The 24,178-nt window shown below is 40.2% G+C and overlaps 1 protein-coding gene across 17 annotated transcripts in view; it reads left to right on the plus strand.

Annotated features, from left to right (window-relative positions):
- Positions 1 to 6,703: 6,703 nt before the first annotated feature.
- LOC144994633 (slit homolog 2 protein-like) overlaps positions 6,704 to 24,178 on the plus strand; it is a 96,744-nt gene continuing 79,269 nt past the window's right edge. For all 17 annotated transcript variants that reach the window (XM_078953382.1, XM_078953333.1, XM_078953392.1 and 14 more), the window contains exons 1-4: positions 6,704 to 7,694; positions 8,580 to 8,651; positions 11,090 to 11,161; positions 18,755 to 18,826. In XM_078953382.1, coding sequence (XP_078809508.1) covers positions 7,492 to 7,694; positions 8,580 to 8,651; positions 11,090 to 11,161; positions 18,755 to 18,826 — 419 coding nt within the window. In that variant the 5' untranslated portion in view covers positions 6,704 to 7,491. The remainder of the gene's footprint in view (positions 7,695 to 8,579; positions 8,652 to 11,089; positions 11,162 to 18,754; positions 18,827 to 24,178) is intronic.

Here is a 24,178-nt window from a genome sequence, read left to right on the forward strand (position 1 = left end):
GACCCGTGTGGTTTAGTCTAGTTCTTTTTTCCTGGTATCCATTATTGACATCTGCAATGGATCCTCCCAGGTCAGTTTTTCTGAGGCTCATGTATAGATGAACACACACTAAGTCTGAAAGGGAATTTTGATTTGAAGAGGAAACCTGGAGAAATCCCACAAGTGAACTGAAAGAAAAATGCAAACTTCACAACAAGACAGATTCAAAAATGGACCCAAATACTGTGTGACACATATAACATGTAATTCAAGTCAATCCAACTTTAAAAAAAAACTTTATTGATCTCTGATGAGACGTATCTCATAAATCAAGTCACTTGGGGGGTTATGGTGTGAATGAACGGTAAGGTAAAGAGGTGTAGAAGTCACTCATAAATGGCTGATGTCAGGACTAGTGTTTGTAAAAATAAATGAATGTCAACACGATGTCCTTGTAAAAATAGTTGTGCAGACCTGTGTGTATGTCTGCATAACACACTTCCTGCAGCATGTGTTTCAGTAGCAGCTGTGGAGAGACCAGGTGACTGAGAGAACTTCTGCAGACACACATGTACACACTTAACTGAATGGCCATAAACCAAAGATAACACAAACGGCTCCTAAATCAACAGGCTAGATTGAGCAGTGCTAGCAGCTAGCTGACAGATCCACTTCTCATTAGCTGTGCTCCAAGCCTTCTGGCTACTCCAGATGCTTGAGTTGAACTTTCAGTAGAAAAAGTTGAGACGATTTACCTCCAAAACCTAACATTCCTCCATCACATTTGTTCAAAGTTGACTTTTTTTTTTTTTTACCCAAGCACCTCTGATGCACCACAACAGGAGAAAGGATGACACTAAATAATTTGGGGGGATTAATAATAAAGAAATTAAATTTCAGGGTATATCGTAAAAGATAATGTCTGTTTAGGAAGAAGCAGTGTGGAATCAGAAATTAGAGGACTATGATGGAGGACTTTGATGTCTCTGGTGTTGAGATTATAATCTGCACTATTTCATCAAAATCCTGGGATTTGATCTAATTTTGCAGGGTTAAAGACCCAATCCAACCAAAAATTTACACTTGGTGGCTCACAAACTCCCTGCTCCGCTTGCATCCACTTGCAGACAACTAGATCCATGTACGTCTTGGTTTTCCTCATCTGAGCTGGCATCTGGCTTTAAACTGTACGCCTGGATTGCTCCAATATTGCTCACCATCTTTGTTGCACTGGTAATGTTATTTTTGGGTTGATGGATGATGGGAAATGGGAGCGAGCGTACTCCGTGCTGACAGTCTCACCCACAACTCAAGACGAATTTCTAATAAACTCCTGTCGCTCTGCAGAAACCATGTCCTAAATAACAACACAGGTTTTTGATTTTGGCTAAAACACGGAATTATAATTAAAAGACCACTGGGAATGCTTCTTTAATAGATTAAAAGGTGACTGACTGAGACTTTAAAAAACATATTCCTATATATGTATTTAAACTGTATGAAACAAAATCAATGCCAAATTTTTTAGCAGTTCTTATACTTTCTAATTTTAGAGTTGACTTCACCTGTTTTTTTTTCCTGTTCAAATAATCTTTTTAATCTTTTGCCATGATGCTAAATAGCAGATAAACCGTTTAGCTGTGTTGCATCAAATTACAAAATGTATTAAACAGTAATTAAATAAACAAATTTGTCTAAAATTAAACTGGACCTTTTTTCAGTCAATGTTTTGCTTGTCACAACAATGAAAGTCGTTTTTTGAGTTGCGTTTGCAGTGATGGTGCACACTTTTGTTCTTTTCAGTTACAGCCACAGTCCATCAGCAACAGATTGGTTCAGATTATGTGGGGCACCAAGATTTACTTTATGGAGTGAATCACACATTTAGTTCTTCTTGTCCTGTTATCTTTAGTGTTAATTATTAATTTCTTTGATCTCATTTCCTTTTCGTTACCTATAGATTTTGACTTCAAGGGTTCCTTACCTGTGGAGTTCCTCCTGGTCCAAAGGTGGTGGCTTATGGCGGAGCTGCTATTTATGCTGAATCTTGTTAGAAGGACTCTGTCACTATGTTTGCAGGAGGGGAAACTGGGATTGCAATTTGAATGTTGGCTATGTTATGGAGCTAAACTTTAAGTAAATATTTATTTGTTGATTTCTTTTGAGTGAAAACAATCCTTGTTAAAATATTGGCTTAACTGCCTGTTTATGTGAGACCTCCAAAGACCTGTTATATAATGCATTGTGTAGTTTCCTGCCTGTTGGTCTGATCAGCTAGTATATGACCCTCCTGATGTGTCTTCAGGTCAGATTGGTTTCACTTTGAGTCACTTTGAGTTCTGTCTTGGCTTTTATTTGCTGTAAATTATCGTCAGTTGAGTTACGTTCTTTTGGGAGTTGGGTCATCCAGACCCACTAGACAGTGCTCTGAACAATTTTTCTTCAATGATTTGTGATCTTCACTGGTGTCCATGGATTACATGAAATCTTTCCACCTTTATCCACCTTTGTCATGTAGGAATAACACGTCAATGCAAGGGTGGGGTCATCTAGGATAGCACAAGGGGTAAAAAATCCATACTTTTTAAAAGATTTCAACCTGTGCCTCATTCCTAACCCTTACAATGTTTTTTTGACAAAAAAAATTTTGGGAAAATCAGTGTATACTTTGTGTGGTAAGGCTTAAACTTTTTTCAAAAAGAATGGAGCTCAATGTTGAATGTCTTCATGGAAATGTGAATCAAGTTTGTCAAGTTGCACCTGTCTTTAGTGACATTGTTGGTGCTGTCCAACAGTCGCACTTCAGGAAACAACAGATCTTTGTTCTTGAAGGTTCATGACACTTACTTTGAAAACACAAAAACGGTTCAGGTATTAAAACTTCCTGTGTTTCACACAAAGGTGGTGTCATTTGTTTGTCTGCTCATGATGTGTTGACTTCAAATGAAGAACAATAACAAAATACAAAACTAAAAGCTAATAAAACTGTTTCACTGAGAAAAGAATCCTCCAAAGAAATACCTCTAAAAAAACAATTGCTTGCGTTTGATGACATTGCATATTGTTTTTTATGGGTATAATTTAAGAACATCGCAGCTGATGAAGACAAAAACTATCTTTAATGCATCTTCTGTGATGATTGATATGTGGTGGTTTCTATTGACAGTGTCAACCCACCTTCTTCCCTGAAGCCCCGCCACATTTGAGGCAACAAGGGGGTTCTCTCTGACTCCTCATTCCTGCTCTTTTGGGTATTTTTTAGGTTTTTGCTGTGAAATACTTTCATTGATGACCTCCTCTGCTCTATTCAACTTCAAATTAATTTTATTTCTATAGCACCTTTCATGTAAAGCCAACAGCTCAAGGTGCTGTACATATACATATCTGTCCTGGGCTGCACACTTGAGTCCATGGAGGAGGTGGCGGACATCATGGATAACCTCTCCCACCCCCGGCACCAAACTGTAGAGGCGCTGACCAGCTCCTTCAGCACCAGACTGTTACACCCACAGTGCAAGAAGGAGCGTTACCGCAGGTCATTCCTCCCCACAGCCATCAGACTGTACAACACCGTGTTACAGTGACACACTACGATCCCGCGGTTGTTTTTTTCATTCACTCAGTCGTTTTTACTGCCACAGATAAATGAAATTTCCCCATTGTGGGATTAATAAAGTCATCTATCTATCTATCTATCTATCTATCTATCTATCTATCTATCTATCTATCTATCTATCTATCTATCTATCTATCTATCTATCTATCTATCTATCTATCTATCTATCTATCTATCTATCTATCTATCTATCTATCTATCTATCTATCTATCTATCTATCTATCTATCTATCTATCTATCTATAAACAAACTGAAAAAGCAAAAACACTAATGCAAAAAGTAAATAAATAAGCCCCTCATGATAAAATAAAATACACAAAAACAAGCACAAGTAAAAGAGAAATTACTTAAAAAGAAAAAACCTTAAGAAGAGAGAACCAAGAAGGTGCCGTCTGCTCTGTCCTCCTGTTGGCCTGGGTGTCAGCATAGACACAAATACCTCAGCCAAGCGTGAGAAAACACTTGTAAACCGTCTAAAATGTAAAAGTGATAAATAGAAAAGTTAAAATATAAAAACAGTTCAAATATAAAAAAATGAAAATAAGTTCATGCATAAATAGCCTAAAACACCTGAAATATACTTAAGTCAAGATGTTAAGACAAAAATAAATAAACAAATAATAAAGAAGAAAAAAACACACATTAAACAAATAAAAATGTAGTAAAATATCATAAAATATAACAGTAAAAATTTCAGATCGCCCATAGAAGATCTAATTAAAAGCTGAATAAAATAGATGGGTCTTTAATTTCTTTTTAAAAACCTTAACAGTGGATGAGACCCTCACTTCCTCATTTCTCTGTACTCCCCCTCAATAGATGCAAAGTTTTAGACAACCCCTCCTCACCACAGATTCATCATCTTTCTCAACAATAATCATGAAATCTTGTCTATTCTGGTTCAAGGAATTAAATCAAAAGAGGAAAGAATGATTTGAAACACGTGTGTTAGCATTTTACATTGTGCAGAAACTGCAAAAAGCGGTAAAGCAGGAGGCTGGTCAGTCGGATGAGCGTTCGACTGCACTGGTATCAAAATCAGCAGCTCTGAATCTGTTTAAAACACACAAATGTAAAGATCTCAGATGCCCTCACACATTCCTCATCTGTCATGTTTCTGGGTTTCTTGGAGGTTTTCCAGCGAGCCCTCTGGCTTTGGAAAGGTTTTTAAAGCAATTCCCTCAGTTTCAATGAGTCATAAACTAAAAGACTGAACTATTTGCATTTAAAGTGTCCTGACCCTTCATTGTGCGTTTAGTAAAAGCTTGTTTACCAGCAGAGACGCCTTTAAGTCTTCCTTTGAAGGAACTTACAAACTTGGCACAGGTATTCGTAAGGTTCCTCTATTTATTCTTGGCAGAAAAAACCGGACTAGGTCAGATGTGGAGTGATCTTGCATGTCCATTTTGAATTACCTCCAACTATGATGTGCTGGGTTCACACTGAGGCTGATCCCTCCAGGACTCAGGGATTTTTAAGTCATCGCTTTGTTTCCTAAGTCTGTTTTATTTTTCCTCAATAGATGTAAAATATGACATCTAAACACTGACGGAAACTTTTACTCATGTTGCCAGTGGTATAAGTCTCTGTGGAACTCTCACATTGGTGTAAAAATATAGACCTGGCTTCCTGAACATGCATGCTTTGTGACATAACCTCAAACATTTAAATCTCAAATTAAATCAGATTAATTTGAGGTTTACCCTGCATTGGACTGGTTGAGGTTTTACACCATCCCCTGAGCATTAGCTGGGTATGCTCCAGCAACCCTCAGACCCCAAACAGGACAAGGATGGTTTGGAAAATGGATGGATGGATAATGTGAAGGTCTAGAAGTCCTTCTGACTGAGATAAAATACTTTTTTTTGAAAATTTAGAACTTCTATCTTGCCTCATCTTTGTAGACAAATGCATGCTACAGGTCTTCCCCGGCGCCTCCGCCCAGTGGGTCATGCCCGGAACACCTTCCCAGGGAGGCGTCCAGGAGACATCCGGACCAGATGCCAGAGCCACCTCAACTGGCTCCTCTCTATGTGGAGGAGAAGCGGTTCTGCTCCGAGCTCTCCGCTGCTGGCCGATCTTCTCACCCTATCTCTAAGGGAGCGGCCAGCCACCCTACGGAGGAAGATCATTTCAGCTGCTTGTAGCCAGGACCTCGTTCTTTTGGTCATGACCCAGAGCTCATGACCATATAGTTGAGTATTGGAATGAAGATCGAGCGGTAGATTGAGAGCTTTGCTTTCTGGCCCAGCTCTCTCTTCACCACAATGGACCGCTACAGCGACCGCTTAACAGACGCTGCTCCGAACTACCTGTCAATCTTATACTCCGGTCTTCCCTCGCTCGTGAACTACTCCTCCACCTGGGGCAGGAACACTCCACCCACTGAGTTGAGAGTTCTCTGTTTGAAAACCAGTGCCTTAGATTTACTAGTGCTGACCCTCATCTCAGCCGCTTCAAACCACCCCAATGCACGCTGGGGGTGCTGGCTCGATGAAGCCAACAGGACAACATCATCTGTAAAGAGCAAAAAGGATCTCCTTTGGTCTCCATACCAGACACCCTCCGGCCCCTGTTGGTGTGGAGTAAGCCTGTCTCCACTTCCCATCATCCATCTGTTTACTCTCTCTCCCACTAGCCAACAGCTGATTCATAGTTATTTGAATAAGGAAATACTCAGAAATGCCATTTTAATCTTAATTTTCTTCATAAATGTCCTCCATCGTCAGAAAAATACCACAAGAACGTGTTAAAAACACCAAAAACATCATTGAGTTCGGCTTAAATATTATATGGAAAGCCTTAGAAGCTCTAGAACTTCCCCTACATTGCAATTTACAAAACTATTTATCTGAATTTGTTAAATGTTTTTAAGCCTAAGTGAAAGTCTGTTAAAGAGCGCTGAGACTTCCTTAACACTCATTCACAACTTTTTATGTCTTAAATGTTTATTATGTGGGGGGACTCTTCTCGTTTTATGAGGACACTGCGGTCAAAATGAGTCTGTCTGGTCTGTGGAAAAGCTGCTGATACCTTGAAGGTTTACGCAGCGCATGTCTGTTTGTGTGCTTGTTCACACAGAGAGAGAGAGAGAGAGAGAGGGGTGAGGGGGTGGAGGGGGGGGACCTGCGCAGCAGCAGACGTGTCCGCTCTCATCTCGCTCGCTCACACAATCTTGAGAGCAGCGCTTTGACGCACCACGCAGAGTTGGATTTTACTGTTGCGCGCCGGTCACTTGCGGGTTTTTGGCCACTCTCGTTGTCTGCCCTCTTGCCACTGAGCGTCACTTGATAGCTCATGCTGCCAGGATCAACAGCTTTCCACCACGGTGACCTCTGTCTGAGTTTTGGGGAGAGCCAAAGCGCTTGCCGCTGCCTCGGCGCACAGCGCGTGTTGTGAATTAATAACCCAGAGAGAGGCATACCTGGAGTGCGTGAACATACTCCAAGCGTCCGTGCTTGACAGCATTTCTTTGGAACAGTTCGAGGATTAAGGTGTTTTACTTGGTTGAATCCACGCGCATTTCCATTCACAGACAGAGGACATACCGGGAGGATCTGGGCACCGCATGCCGGAGACATGTGGAAGTTTGCGCCACTGTAGCGCAGCCACAAAGCCTCTCCACCGTCTTGTCCACATCCAGCTAACTGGGACCAAATCCCTATAGGTCACAAACTTACCCATAGAGGAGCAAATGTAAATTCCCAGCCAACATTTTGATTTCAAAAAGAACATCTGCAAAGGAGTGCGAGAACAAGGGGACCGCATCCTCAGGTTGCTGAGCTCCTTCAGGGATCCCCTGGCTTTGTTTATTCTTAGATTTTATTTAACCCACCTCTGTGGGCATTTTTGAAGGATTTTGCGGGTCTGACATTGGCCCACACTTGCCGCAGTGATGGTGGGAGCTCTGCGCCCCGCTGCTTATAGCCGCTCCCTGGCGACTGTCTCAGGGCTCCTGGTGATTACGATTTTGCTGTCCAGCGGAGCGGACGCTCAGCCCTGCCCGACCCAGTGCTCCTGCACCGGAACCACAGTGGATTGTCATGGCCAAGGACTCCGCAGTGTCCCCAGGAACATACCCCGAAACACTGAGAGGCTGTAAGAATCTTAATCCAAACTAATCAATTATGTTTTCGTCACGTTTCCGAGTAAGAGTCTGTTTAAATAATTGTTTTAGACTGTTTCTTTTTGTGAATAATAGGAATGCAGTGACCTTGTACTGTTTGCAACAGTTTGGATGCGTGGGTTTCCCGAGGAGAGTTATTTAGAGCGTTTAAGGCATTTCTGATTAACCTTGTGCATTTTGGTGGATTTTTTCTTTTTTCGTTTAAAAAACTTTTTAAATAAGTTAGAACTTACGTAAACATTAGCAACCTGTTTTCCATTGTAAATATATTTGTTTTTCTTACATTTAGCATAACAACAATTAAGATTCTTTTAGGGGCCCCCATCGTTTCATCTTTTTGGAAAGGCGCGAGAAGACGTATTTGGTTACGCAAACGCCCCCATCATAGCTAAAGTACTTTTTTTTATCAAAAATTTTAAAAATGTATTTAACTGTACCGTATATTTCAATGCCCTGGCACATGAGTGCTGCTTGCGGGTCTGAATTTGAGGGCTGCCGCTGCGGTCAGGCTGGTGGTTACGCGCTGTTGCGCCGCCTCAGTCTCTCAGGACCGCATCAGTTCGTCTAGACCAGAGAGTTAATCAAAAACGGATTTGGACAAGCGGGCTTTGAGTTAAACAGGCCGCATTTTATTAGGCAAAGACCGTGTGATGAAACCAACATTTGGCCAGCGCAGTGCAGCAGCTCATCTTTCCCTCCCTGACGCGCAATTGTCAACTACTCTAGTTCCACGCACCAAAGTTACAGCAAAAATCCATTTCGCATTTTTCCTGTCAAGTATTGTCCTTGTTGAATTCATATTTTTCTTCCTACTGTAGCCTACTGACGACCCCATCTCCTTCTTTCTCTCCTTTCAGGGATCTGAATGCAAACAACCTCACTAAAATCACCAAGGCGGATTTCGCAGGACTCAGGCATCTGCGAGTATTGTAAGTTGTCTGTTTCACTTTGACTCTCTTAAAACACTCACACACACATTGTCACTCGCATCTTTGACAAGGACCAACTTCACTTCCGATCAGGCAGACCCGCAGCTGCCGCATGCGTCCTGAGGTGTGCAGCCACAATCAATCTGAGTCCAAAAAGAGCCTCTGTGTGGCACCTGTTAATGTCGTCGCGTTAATGTGCCAGTGGAAGTGTCAGGCGGGGCTTATTTTAACCATTGGGCCCCCCGGAGCCCATGTGCTGGAGTGATTAACGCGCCGGCGAGGAAATAGAGGGCAAGAAGGGAAAGAGATAGCGGTCATTAGGTGTATCCAGAGGAAGGAATGCAGCTGCTGGAGGGAGGAAAGGGCGGCGGGGAGGGAGAGGAAAGAGGAGAGTCAAGTAGGAACAGGTCTCTTATACCTGAGATGAATTCTGGTTTGGGAGTTCGCCCGCAACCGCGCGGGACAGCACGCTCATTGTTTGTGCGTGTGGGTGCATGCGTGCGTGTGTCCGCGCGCGCTTTTTCCTAAATGAAATGGCAAGGAATACACATTGTTGGAATTCCTGATGAGATTATATCTTTAATTAGGTGTGTGGTCAAACGTGTGTCCGTGCGCGTGCACGAGCTCGTGTCCTTTTGTTTGACTTTAAGACAGTTTCCTGCCTGTTTCCAAACCTCCTCATCCACTCTAAAAAAAACATTTATTTGTTTGTTTGTTTGTTTATATGTAGATGTTTCTGTCAGGAAGAATGTCAAGGAAAAAAAGACTTAAGACCCTCTCCAAGGAAAACAGTGTTTTGGTGTTTTTAACATGTTCTTGTTTTTTCTGATGATGAAGGAGAGACATTAAGAAAATTGAGATTAAAACAGCATTTCTGAGTATATGTTTATTCAAATCGTTGTGAATCAGGAGCAGATAAAAAATTTGGTTTGAAAAAGATTGCAGCTGTGACGTAGAAGCTACTATGGCAAGCCACAAGCTCTGCTCCATTCTGATGCATCAGACGGCTAGAGCACGTACATCTTTGTTTTCCTCATCTGACCTGGCATCTGCTTCCAAACTGTACTCATGGATAGCTCCAATATGTCTTACCATTTTTGCTGCACCGGTTGGGGTTATGAGGGGCTGTAGGCTAGCAGGACAGTGTGTAAAGGGGGTGTGCTTAATCTGCACTACAACTCAGAGGCAAATTTCTACTGAATTCCTGCCGCTCTGCAGAAATTATGTCATAAAAAGACAGAGATTTTCTGATTTTGGCAAAAAAATGCCTAATCATATTTAAAAGACCACTGGGAACACTTTGAAAATAGATGATCGGAGTGGGACTTCACAGCTGAGGCTACATAAAGCAGATGATCCCATAACGGATTCCAAAATTGTTGCTGAGTTGACAATAGCTAAAACAAAATAGGTCCAAGTTTTATGTCCATGTGACATAAAACCTTGATAACAGCATTGAATGCAACTGCCCACAATGCCATGCAGAAGTGACCACATCAGGATTTAAGCCAAGCCTGACAGTTTTTGGAAAAAATCACTCAAAATAGGTGGGTAGCGAAAAAATGAATTTAACATGAGCTCAAATAGATGATTAAAAAAGCGAGACGGGAAAAATCCTTTGAGAAATATAAAGTAGCAAAAAACGTGAAATAACTTGAGACCTGACTCTCCACCAGCCATAAAAAGATGCAAAAATATAATAATAAAGTGACACAAAAGAACCAAAGTTAATTTGCAACACAACCACAGTTATTTATATAATGAGCACAGGGACAAGAACAAAGTTGGCACAGAGATACAAAAGGACCATAAAGTGATTCATAAATGTGCCTTTATGATGTAATACAGATGCACCACAACCCAGTATGCTCAGTGAGTCTTTATGTTTGGATGCAGAATCAGTTCAGGCCTTAAATGTTATGGTTGTATCAAAGCATCCACAGTTTCATAATAAACCCAGGTGCACAGTCTATAAAGCTCTGCTCAGCATGGTGAGCTGTGCTGGAGTAAGTGAATGAGTGGTAACAGCTATGTGGTCTGAAAAAGAGAGTAAATTGGATGATAGATGAGTTGCTGTTTGACTTGATGGGCTGCTTTTAGAGTCAATTCTAAAGTGCCATCAGCCCACGGCTTTCCTCTCCTTCTCTTGCTGTTTCAACATTCTATCTTTTTCCACCAGTCTGTTTGCCTTCTTGTTTTTACACCCACTGCCACCTTTTCCCCTCCATCTGTTCCTCCCACTACTTTCCTGTGTCAATCTCCTTGCCTGTCCACTCGCTCTTTGACCGTTTTTCTGTGCCTTAACCTATATGTCTCTTCTTTCATCAGATCTCATTCTCCAAGAGTATATCTCCATAACTACCATTCACACGATTTCCTCTTCTACACTGTCGATCCAGGGATCTCAGTCTCACACTGTCTGTATGTCTCTCTCACAGGCAGTTAATGGAGAACAAAATCACCACAATTGAAAGAGGAGCCTTCCAGGACTTGAAGGAGCTGGAGAGATTGTAAGTAAAGCTGTTGTTCTGACTCGGGGAGCTTTATTTATTAATAAGCATTAACCACTTAAGACCAAAAACACCCTTTATCATCAGAACTGCATTACCCACATGTTCCCTCAGGTCTGGGGGTGATAAAATGCCATTCAGAATTCTACATTTGACATCAAAGATCTATTCCCCTTTAATATGCATGTGAGGTTGTTTCTCTGTTTATATTTGGGCAAACATGAAAGATGATACGATCACAACTATGGACCAGACTAGGGTTGCACGATATGAGGAAAACTCACAATATGCAATATTAGGGATCAATATTGCGATAAAAAAATCAACTTGTGGTATATGAACAAACAGCAAAACAACCAAAAACCTAATTTATTTTTCGCTGCAACAGCTTAATTTAACTAATAGTCAACATTACTTAAATTATACTCCAAATGACCCTCGTCTACGTAGGAGGCGAGCATCTAACATAAAAGAGCTCATGCGATTGGTCAACAACGTGAAGGGCCCCATCCGATTGGTCAAATGCATAAATGGATTTATTTCATTTATAAAATACTTCAAGCTGCCATAAGATTGTTTTAGCATATTTAAGGTAACCACAACTTTCGTCGTCTTTTGTGATATGCGTATTGCACAGCTTTAAATCGCGATATTAATAAATTTGTGATTTATTGTGCAGACTTAGACCAGACAATGAAAAATTAAATTTCTTTGTACTGTAAATAAAAAAGTGCATCAATTTGAAGAAGGTAAGATAAGAGTCTAGTTTAAGTACTTATGGAACTAGCTAGTTTACTTCTCAAAAACTTTCTTTGATTCCTGATTAGTTCCTGTTCGGCTGTAGTACCTACATGATGTTTCCTTTAGTCCATTCAGAGTAAAACCAAATGAAAAGTGTGAAACAGTGAAAAATCTTTCGCTCACAACAGAAAAAAGGCCGCTGGATTTTTCAAGTTTGGAAGCCTTCTAAGAAACCCCAATCTAGAACCCCTCTTTGAGTTAAGAAAAATAATCTCTTTGTTACACGACTTTCCAACATTCTTCCTCAACAGCCTAGGGTCATACAGATTACACATTTTTTGGGCATTAGCCAGTTCATTCAGGAAACCGTCTGTGTCTTACACGTCAACATTACTCCTTTTCCTTCAAGGCCTCACCTCTCCGGGTCTTAAATAGCGCTTTTCGTTGACATCTCATTCAAACAGGGGACTTTAAGATTGAGTCAGAGAACAGTGAAGAAATAGCAGATGAATGTTGCGCTGATCCTTTCCTGGAATTAGTGTTAGAGAGCTCGACCCCCCCCCCCCCCCCCCCTAAAAAAAAAAGAGATGAAAAATGAGGGCAAAAAAAAAGATGTATAAACTTCTAAGAAGATAAGTTTACTGTTTACCAAAAAAAATGACACTTTTCCTGATGAAGCTGGACTACATCTAACTATCATTTTTATGCTTCTCCCAGTGTTGTGCCCCTCACAGCCTGGGGGGCATTTCCTCAGTAGTCATTCCAGTCATAGTTTAGAACGGTTTAATCATTGAATGCTTTGATCTGGGGAAGTCAAACTCTGATGAGGGTTTTTGCTCTGACATTTAAACAGGACTTTGACAATTTTAGCGAGGTACTGCCTGTGAATTGTGAACATGTGTGCTTATGCTGATGTGACCGATGGCGTGCTAGAACACATCAGGCTGCGAATGAGTATAAGGAGGCTTAGTGATGAGCTTTTGCCTAAAGATCTAAAAATTCTCGCCTCTCACTCCACTGTCTCAAAAACAAAAAAAATTCCACACATGCTGGGACAATTGAACATAAACTGATGCAAAGTTGAGACACAACAAATTTCAGTGGGGGCAGTTCATCTTTCTGATTGTTGTTTAGGATGGATATTATGAAGAATTGCATGAATGAAGAGCAAAGAAAATCAGCATTCCTGTCTCTATTCCATCCGGTTGGCTTTTCTCTGTCTTCTGCTGTACTATAGCTGCTCTTTGTTGACAGAGATGGAGGCTCTTAGGGCTACTTTAGGGAATCTGCTGGTTTTTCTCATGCAAGCAGAGCTGGGCTCTGTCCAGCTAAGCAGTTTCATGAATTCCTGCCCATAAAGGAAAATGAGCTACAAATGGTTTTAATTTATCAGCAAGCTTTGTCTGTTTTGCCTATGTTACAAAAAAGAATGAATTGCTGCTTTCATGAAAGATTTGAATCAAAACAGTCCTTAGCATATGGAGCTCGTGTGTGTAAACGGCAGTCTAGATGCTGTGTTTCGGCTCTAACAGCTAATTGATTAATTTTATGACATAAAATGATTGTCTATTGTTGTTTTGGAAGCAGAGCTCAAAACTGTAAGTTTGCAGTGTAACATGTTCACAAATACAAAGATGGAATCAGTCCTATGGCCCCCTCCTACAGCTGCTACACAAAGGCACATCTCTGGAGTTTGGAGTTGGGGGGCTCATTTCAAAGCCCTCCGTCCTCTTTGGAGCTGGATGGGGCCTGCTGGGCACAACTGCCCATAAGAGAGAGCTTTAAGCTGGGCTGATGGATCCACAGTGACTGCCCCCCACAGGGGCAGAAAACGGTTCAACTTCACATCCCCTTTTTGCTACCGACCCTGCAGGGGCAGGCAGGGCCAGGTCAGGTGTGGGCCAATAGCCTTAAGAGAGGAAGGGGGGCAGATGGCGGAAGGAGGTTCAGGAAAGATCAACATGTTGCAACACACATGCACCAGCGCCAAAGCACACACGCATGCATACTCTAACTTACTTTTCCTTACACTAGACACGACTGTTCTTGTCTTTATCTGTGTGACCCCCTCCCCAAGGGCTGTCTGCCTGTCCGTCATTCGCTGCTCATCAGTCACCCACATGGCTGTCCCTGTCTGGTGCCCTGAGTTTGTCATACATTCCTCTCTCCAACCCTCTGGGTGAAAAATAGTAAAGTGAGGAATTCCTCCTCGTCTTAACTTTCTTTGTCAATTGACTGACTTAGAGCACCCCCTTAATTCCTGAAAGATATAAGACATGCATCCAAACAAAGCATAAGTGTATTTACAAAGAGCCAGTCATCTGAAGCCTCACAGCATCATTACAGATTCACTTTCACTGTAAAACTCAGTAAAATGGATCAGGGAGGGTGAAATGTGAACGCCAGCGGGCTATTTCAAACCAGATAACGGAGCGTCAAACTGAGCGATCCTGTTGCAATAAACTGACAATCAGTGAAACCATAAGAGAACTGTAACAGTGATCAGAGATAGAGGCGGTGGAGTTCAAAGAAAAACCCTGAATTAGTGCTGAACGATTACCTCTAAACTCACTGAAAGATAACATTGTTTTAGCGGATCGTTTCAGGACAACTCTTCCACTTTTACATTTCTTCTGTTGCTGAGCAGCAGACCTTGAAATTATCTACACAGTGAAAGCACAAAGACACTTTCATTACAGTTACTCTGTCTTGAAAAATGATGCCACACAGACTTGTGCAGAGATCTGCTCTGAACACTTGTCATATTTGCCGGAAGACACCAATCCAGAGAAAGACACAGATTTTGGCACAGGTGATTGATGAGATTAAAGTGATGTCAAGGAGGCCGAATCAGGCAACATTTTTTGTAGTTTTCTTTCAAATCTGCTCTTTTTTGAAGCCGTTATAAAGGAATTAGTGTGCTAAGCTTCCTAAAGTCCCACTTCAGTCATCTTTTGATCTAGTTTCTGCAGAGCGGCAGGAGTTCATCAGAAATTTCCCTCTGAGTTGTGAGTGGGACTGTTGGCGTGGAGTAAACCCAGCCCCACCATCTGTTTACACTCTCTCCCGCTAGATGAGAGCTCAGATGAGGAAAATGAAGAGCTGCATGGATCTATCTGTCTGCAAGTGGATCCATCAGAATGGAGCGGAGGAGGGAGCTAGTGGCTTGCTGTAATAGTTTTGCTGTCACAACTACAAGCTTTTTCTACTGGCATGAGAAAAAGGCCACAAGAACATGCTAAAAACTCGATTTTCATCTGGGTGGTTCTTTAACAAATATAATGAACTGCTATGTGATAGGCCGATAAAGCTCCATTTGTATCATAGCTGCAACAGAATGAAGTAGAAGTGATGTTTAAAGCAGTTTTCCATTCTCTTCCCAATAAATCTGCAGTTGCACACCGTGTGTGTGCGCGCTCTTGATGTCATACGTGTGTGCACGCTCAAAGTTGGGGCACTCCATAAATGCTTGACAGAATGAGAGTGTTTACTGTGTGGTTTGTGTCTGTCCAGCATCTGTTTATGGCTGCAGGGATTATCACCACTCTGCAGTCTGACATTAACTCATTGGAGTCTCTCTCATACCTCACACTGCTGGAACCTCAATCTCCTTTCACTCTCAGCTAGACTTTGATGAATGAGAAAAGACTGTGGAAGAGGCTGTTTGCAGTATCTGCGTGCACACACTCACAAACTGGAAAGATACACTGTGTTAGGCGCAGGAGGGAGAAGGTTCAACAAGACAGTGCAACAAGCGCATACTAAACCTCTGAGCTATTTGGCATTTGCTGATTCTTGTCTCTGATAAATCAACTCTGAAGTATTTCAATCACAGAAAGACCTTGAACAGACAGATTATTTTGAACATTTATGCAGATATGAATTGAACAAACAAGCAAACAGTCAGGGATAAATTTAATTAATAAAGTGCATAAACATTTCAGTAGTCATAGCCTTTTACTGTTAATTATGAAACATGTGGTGCCTTGCAAATTGTTTATTTGTAACACATTTGAAGTTTATTTTACTGTTAGTGACAGACAGCAGTTTTTAGAAAAACCCATAGTTCTTAAAATTTGTGTCAGTGGAAGCATTTCGTAAAGACCCACTCTAATGAAAATCTGTTTTTTGGTGTTTTTAACATGTTCTTGTCGCATTTTCTCATGATATAGAACATATATCAAGAAAATAAAGCTCAAAATTGCTTTTCTGAGTATTTTTTTATTCAAATTGTTGTGCATACCCTTATAGACAACTAGATCCATGTACGTCTTTGTGTTTCTCATCTGAGCATCTGACTCAAAACTATACGACTGGATGGATCTGATATTGCTCGCCCTTTTTGTAATATTAGGTTGGGGCTGGAAGATAGCGGGAGAGAATGTAAACAAAGGTATGATGGGAAATTGGGACAAGCTAACAGTCCCGCCCATAACTCAGAGGCAAATTTTTTTGAAGAACTTCTGTTGCTCTGCAGAAACTATGTCCAAGAAAACAACAATTTTTTCTATTTTATTTAGCCTAAAAACTGCATAATTTTTGTTAAAAGACCACTGGAAATACTTTAAGAATAGTAAAACAGATGATCAGAGTGGAACTTTAACTCATGTCTTTAACAGGTCAGTCAGTTGTGTAGGACCTCATTTAAATCACAAATTAAATTAATTCGAAGTTACCTTTATTTTGAATATGTAACATTTATTAATAAAATTCCATGAATTGATTTTCTTTCAAAGCAAAACCTGCATTCAAAATCTTATAAAATTAAAGTTTCACCTTTATTCACTTTAGGTAACTAGTTCTGTTACAACTGTTTTTATTATTATTTAAATACATTTTATTCTGGGAAGGATATTTAATTAAAATTTAATATTTGATCAGACATTCTCCATTCCAAAATTACGTCTTTTGGAATTGATATAGAGTTTTTAATTGCTTTTCTCTAAATGCCTGTGTAAAGTTTTGTTTAGTTAGGAATAAATCCTATTAAAACACATCCAGAACGATTGATGACTGAAGACATCTGGGATTTTTAATCCTTCAAGTGACAAAGGAAAGTAAATCCAGTTTAATTTCTTCATTTCTGCATTCTGTAATCTTGTGAGATGCGTTGAATCTTTTTTTTTAATAGAAAAATTAGTTTAATTTAGAAGACAAAGGTATAAAGCACATTTCACAGAATCTGTTAGTTGGCTGAACTTTAAACTGACATCTCTGTTTCAACCTTTTTCTTTCATCTTTTATCTTTCTTGACTGAAAAAGGAAAATTTAATTTAAAAAAAACGATGACAATATTACATTTTTATTTTACAACTCATTTATTTTGACATGCCAAGAATAATAAATTACTATAATATCCCAAATTGTAAAATCAATCATCTCCCTCACATTACTTTTTAAGTAAACAAAAACATGCCAGACCAATTCCAATCAAACTTTATCCAATCAATAGAGCACATTAGGATGCACGGACTCCCTCGAGGTGGTCAGAAGCAGACCTAATTTCATCTTTGAGTCTTTAATTCATAACCAGAGTCTCCAAGTCTGACGGCATCGAAAGTACAGGACTATTTTAAGAGGATGAGCTCATACCACCTCTCTGGCGTTGTCCCTCCTGCCTAACTTCAGCACCAGTTTGCACACACATCCCCCAGGAGGATGTCTAGCCCACTAAAGGGCTCTCATAGCTGGGTAGGAGCTGCAGGGGGAGAAGGCCTCTCTCTGGGACCGTGTGGGGCTCTTAGCTGTCAGAGGCAGTTTTAACGGAAGAAGAGTGAATAATTTAGAAACATCATTTCTGCGGGACTTTAAATATTAAAGCGTTCTCTGATGTAACTGTGGAACATGAATGTAAGTGCATGGGTGCTAGCACGTTCATGTGTCAGTGCACTCTTGTTTGGATGATGGATGGAGTGGGTGATGTTATTTGAGGAGAGCTCACAGTTGCATCTAGTCATTCAAAAAGAGGTGAACAACAAAGAGTTATGCAAGAAAACTTAGAAAAGTACATGCAATAAGTTTTTCAGGAGAATATTTGACATTGCTGTCCTCCGAACTCCTGTTTTTTTAGATCAATTTGACTCTCTTTGCCCTCTCATCATTTCCGTCCAGTAGCAGCCGCCAGCATCCGTCGGCGGGGCCTGTCATCGTTTCAGTGTGTGTCGGGGTTAAACAGTTTCAGCAGCTTGTCTCTCCTTGTGTCACTCTGTTGCCTGCGTCTCTTCTAACTCACACCAGAATACAGTCACACACACACCAGCATGTGATGGCACACAAACCTCTTCACTCCTCTCAACCGGGGTTAAATGATCGCACCCAGATTATTAAACTTGCCTGTGTTTTCTCACTTCTTCTGTGTTTGTGTGTGTGTGATGAAGAGTTGTTGTGGGTTCTATGCCCTGTGAGGGCCTTGTTTACTCAGTGGGGTCCTTTTCACACATTCGGTAGCCCAGCCAGACCGCCTGTTTGTTTTTCCCACATCGTCTCCTCGCCTCTGTCTTTGTGGAAAAAAAAAACGTCCCCCACTTACCCCTTCATCCAAACTCCTTTGCCTTGTCTTCCTCCCCCTTCGCTTCCTTCATCTGCTCAGGTTAACTGTTAATCTGGCGGCCATTTAAAGCTTATTAAAAAAAAATTACACATATATATATATTTTTTTGAGTCTAACCACAACCAAGTTGTTCATGTGAGCTTGGACCGTACCAAATTTCCTGTAGAAAAAAACAGTATAAAGTAGTAACTATGATAATCAGGACACATAAATCTCAGTATAGAAGGCTAGTTAAAACACATACTTGTTTCATTTTCTGTTTGGAAGGAGCTGAGTGACTAACTTACGTTGTTTCTTCACAGGCGCCTGAATCGGAATAATCTTGCTGTGTTTCCTGAGCTGCTTTTCCTGGGAACAACAAAGCTTCACAGACTGTGAGTTATGTTTTCATTCATCCTGCTCCCATACATCACTCAGGTAAACTGAAATATTGGACAGGTTCCCCTTTGTTTGCTCTAAAAACAGGACATTACGACAAAAGATAGTTGCAAACAAAGTAATTGAGAAGCTTTTCCTTTTTTTATTATTTGAACCGTTTTTGTTTTATTTCATTTAAAAATACATGTAACATATTAAAAGAGATGGGTATTAATTTCACATTTTTTCATCATATTTTTGGCCAGTTTTGTGTAAATTTGCCTCTAAATTCACCTGGCATTTTTTAAGCCGCTCTTAAGTCTTTTTTTTTTTTTAAGCTAATGGTACTGACTTTTCTAGAGGTTTTCCTTGAACTCACACACCTTTCCAGTGCCACTTTAAAGCCTAAGATAAAGGTATTTGTAGTATTTAGCCTTTCACCTTCACTTCATGGACCTTTTTCTGCTTTTCCCCAGCCCTAAGCTTGGGTTAACATTTATTTACTGTAGTTTGACATCTGTGATTTAGAAGACTTAAGTACACCAAAGCTTTGACGTTTGCACTGATGCTTGTGATGAGAAGCTGCTTCACAACATCCATGTCATGGGGTTTGTAAGGCGACATTGTACTCAATGTGGTCCAGCTCCCAGCTGGGCTTTTTCTGTGTTCAGCGTTTTACTGCTCTCTCCGAAGATGTGTGAGCTTTCTGCGGGCACTTAAACCCAAACCATGCTTTCAATGGTGATTGGTGACTCTGATTTGCCAGTTTGAGCTGAATGGTGTGTGGTGCGATGCGGTTCAGTGTATTTGCAACCTGTCCAGCAAGGATATGATGGTGACCCTGTGCAGCACACTGCAGGCATGGATGGTGGAAATATGAACATCCACATCATTTTCAATCCACTTTCAATCCTCTTGTTTTTGTTGACACACCGGTCCTCTTTGAAACCAGAATCACCCACAACCATATGCTTTGAACCTTCACAGTCATGTTATGTGAAGCAAAGACAAAAAGTGTATCTTGTTTTGATTTGATTAAACTGTAGACAACTCAACAAGAAATCCCACAGGAACTAATTTCTGAAATAAAGTTGATTAAAATTAAAGTACAATTAACGAAAATTTAAGAAGATGATGCCATCCTTTTAACAACTTCAGACTTACCTGGCATTATACGATGGATTTGAAGTCATTACTTTCTCAATGAGTTACTTTTTAATTGACTTCAGAGCAAAACATGTTTTACTTTAATAATAATAATAATAATGGATTGGATTTATCTGCGCTTTTCAAGACACCCAAAGCGCTTACATTGTGTTCATTATTCATTCACTCCTCATTCATACTTGGTGATGGGAAGCTACTGTTGTAGCCACAGCTGCCCTGGGGCAGACTGACAGAGGCGTGGCTGCCATTTCGCGCCTACGGCCCCTCTGACCATCACCGGGAACATTCATGCACATTCACACACCAGTGGAGCCACACTGGAGGCAAGGAGGGTGAATTGTCTTGCCCAAGGACACAACGACATTTTGGCTGGTGGGAGCGGGGATCGAACCGCCAACCCTTCGGTCATTGGACGACCCGCTCAACCACCTGAGCCACTGTCGCCCACAAGACTATTGTCATTTCTTTATTTGGGATTTTTGGGGTTGGGTTGTACCAAAACACAGATGTCTTCGTTTTCCTGTATGCTTGGTTTAAGAAAAATGATAATTTTAGAAAAATATTTAGAAAAATAAGCAATAAATAATTAATGAATATTAAAAAACACACACATCTTAGCAACTTTTGTTGCTAAAATAAAAGCTAAACTTTCTAGTTTTGCAGTAGCAGCAGTTGCCTGCCTGGTGACATGGAGAAATATGATGAAGATGCTTCCTAAAAATCGACTTGTCAGCTTTTTGTGGGGCAGTTGCAGTGCACCATTGTGGTGAAGGTGTTAGAATCCTGACATTTTTTTATGGCTCTCTCCATGGAAGCCAGGTCAGTAGCTAACGGAGATTAGCACTCCAACAGCTGTTGCCCACTGGGAGAGGAGAGGTGTGTGTGTGTGTGTGCGCATGTGTGTGTGCGTGTAAGGGAGGATGACGAAGAGAAAGAGAGCATGGCAGACTTGTGGAGCTGCTAGAAGTGTTGAAACTAGCTTCTCCTCTTAGGTTAACTGTTGTTTCAAGGACACAGCATAGTTGCAGTTGCATTCAAAGCCACAAACCCAACCGCTGTTTGTTGTCATTGAGCACCTTCCATTCTTCACAGCCCAACCATCTGCAATGTAAACTGAGCTTTGAATTCCCAGTATTGAAGGGCTGGGCTGCAATGTTGCTAAAACTCTGGGAACAAACTTCCCGTCACAGTCATTTGTGGTTACAGGGAACAATTATGGTTGTATATATTTATATGTGCGGCTGAATATATTTATCTAAAACTAAACTGAAACTCTTAGATGATTCACAGAGTGTGTGAAAGTTGTTTATGTTCTGTGGCTGCTGCAACGGCTGGCTGGGCTTGACCTGTCGTGTCGTAGGGTACATGTCTGCATGTGTGACTGCGTTACTGCGAGTGCGTGTTTTTCAAGGCCAGGAGCTGGCATTTCGCTCGGCGTGTGGGCCGAGGTAAAAATACAACGCAGATATATGGCTCTACTTGTCGCTGACAAGCTGCCTCAGAAGCAATCAAGTTTTGACTCCTGTTTCCTCGGAAAGGCTTTAGAATACGGAATGAAACAGAATCTACAAAAAATGCAAAACTGCTGTTGCAGTTACCATTTTGTCAGACATATAAATCATTCAGCATGAAGCCACAGAGGCTAAAACCATTAGTATTTATGCTGCTATTTGGTTAGGATTAAATCCTATCTGCCTCTTTACTTCTTTCAGTCTATTCATATTTTTAGAAATCAAAACAAGAAATCCCTGAGAACCTCTAAAAAGGAGTCTTGTTGGGTTTTATATTGAGGGTTGAAAGGTATGTGCGAACTTGACTGGCTCTGCATTTTGCAATAGTACAGCTATAAATGAACACTTGCTAAACATGCAATTATGAAAATGATGTTTTCACTGTTTTGGGTCTTGGAAAATCTCTCCATGTGTGTGTTTATGAGTGTTTGACTCCGACTGTTTAACCTTTGTGGTGTGCAGTGGTTTAAGCCTCTGAGAGCTAAATTAGAACCGGTCTGACGTCAGGTGTTAGACATGTCTGTGAACCCTTTCTTGCTAATTTGTTTAGCAAACTGGCTGTCAGAATGCTTGGTGCCTGTTTTATGCTTACAGGCGGGACGTCGGGAAATTGAGTGAGTTCTCACCAACACAATCTCTAGCTAATTCTTTCCAAAAACTAACATGACTTTACTCTGCAGCGATTCTTGTTTTGTGTTTTTTTTTCTTCTTTTTTTTTTTGTGGTAACAGGCTCTTGTGTTAAAGTGTAGTTTTGCGTCCACAAAAACATGTAAGTGGTTGATCTGTAGTTGTTGCTGTTTTAGCAGCGATGCTGCCTGCATAAAACAAATATCATAAACCCCAAAAAACTGCTCATAGTTCAGACAAAACCCACATATACACACCTGGAAAAGCTTGAGGGATTTCTATCTGTGCAAATTTAAAACATCTGAGTCCCCACTGTCCCCTGCACCACTGTACAGCCTTCTTGTTAGTCTTTTTTCATGTTCTTTTCTATATTATTTTGTAGTGTTTTCTTTTAGTTGATGAGGTATGTAAGTCATTGAGGTATGTAAATCGCCTTTTTCCCCAAGACCTTAAAACATTTTAATTTCATTGATTTTAATATTCAAATTAACAGTCTATATTAAACAAGTATTTTACTTTTTACCTACTTGCATTTTTCTGTCAAAAATGTTAACTGTACATCTTTTTTCTTCTCATTTCCCTTTCTTTTAATTTAAATTCATTGAGCAGCACACAGTCTTTCTTTTTTTGTGACACAAACAGTGAATTAGTCCCCTCCCTTTCTTTGCTGGACAGAAATCAGCAGCTAGATGACAGAGGATTTGATGATGAGAATGGATAATGTAAGGAAAAGAGAATGGGTTACTTTTCTTCCAGTGGTGAAAATGTGAGGTTATGTCTTAGCATCAAGTAATAGTAGATTTGCAGTGCTTTTCTGTTATTTATTCTGTTCTGTTATTTATTTGTGGAGGTTAGCTGCTTGGTCATATTTGGCTGTTGTGCCTCTGAAGCATCGGCCCACAACTTTTCACAAAAGGTGATTTTCCTGGACTTCATGTATGGGTTTAATTGTGATCAAATTTGGTAATTTATTAACCAGTTTTGACATATTTTGTTAATCTGAAGTCTGTGCTGTAGATGCAGCGGTAAAGCATTGTTGTATATTGAGAAAATAGCAATACAGGAAACAGTCAAAACATCTAAAATTGCAGTAAAAGATCAAACTTGATCCTATTCTGTAGAATTATTATTAACTGGTGATATTTTTAAAGTGATTGTCAGTTTTTTCAGTCCCAAAACAGAAATCTCTTATGTATTTAAATTTTGTTTTACTTAAAAACAAATGAGAAATATCTGCATTTTACCATTTTCTTGCACAAAGTAAGGAAAAGAAATCAATATAGCTTATGACTTGTGTTAAAAAAAATGATTGAACGCAAGCAGTTGCATGCATTTTTTTTAAGATGACAATACAAAGTTTTTGTCAAAAATATAAACTTCTGTGGAAAAAAAGTATTTAGAGAAGTACCTGTAAAAATACAGATTTATGAAGAAAATGGACAAAAGCACAATGTGGATAACCCTAAAATCAAGAACGTCATGCAAATGTGTCCTTTTTAGTTGCTTTTAATGATCCAAACAGTCGTCTCTCCTTTTTTATGTCCATCCATCTAAGGAGGCTGGAGCATTTCACCTTTGGTCAAACAGAAAAAAGCTGGTAAATTAAAAATAAAGTCTTGTTTCTTTGGTCCATTTAGAACCACTAACTAACCTAACGTGTATGTTTTTGAACTGTACAAGACAGCAGCAGATTTGAACAAGACAAAAACACTTTTTGAGACAATGCTGCTGACAGTACAGTGCACTGCAACATTATGAGAGGCCGCCTAAGAGATGATTCAAACTTCATACTCACAGATACCATCATACTCTCACGCACATACCACTATAGTCTTACTCACACAACAGTATACTCTCATATGCACAATCATACTCTCATACAGATGGTAGTGTTTGAGCTGCAAATCAAATTCATGCATACGCACAACTATTCTTTGTTACAAATACAATTATTTTTTACTTACAAATTATATTATACTCTCATGCATATTCCATAGTTTTCTAAATAGTGCTAGGAAGGTGTTTAAAAGACTATAATTGTCTCAATAAAATACAATGATTGT

This window comes from Oryzias latipes, chromosome 1, assembly GCF_053564925.1.
Source record: "Oryzias latipes strain Hd-rR chromosome 1, Olatipes_Hd-rR_3.1".
Taxonomy (NCBI): Eukaryota; Metazoa; Chordata; class Actinopteri; order Beloniformes; family Adrianichthyidae; genus Oryzias; species Oryzias latipes.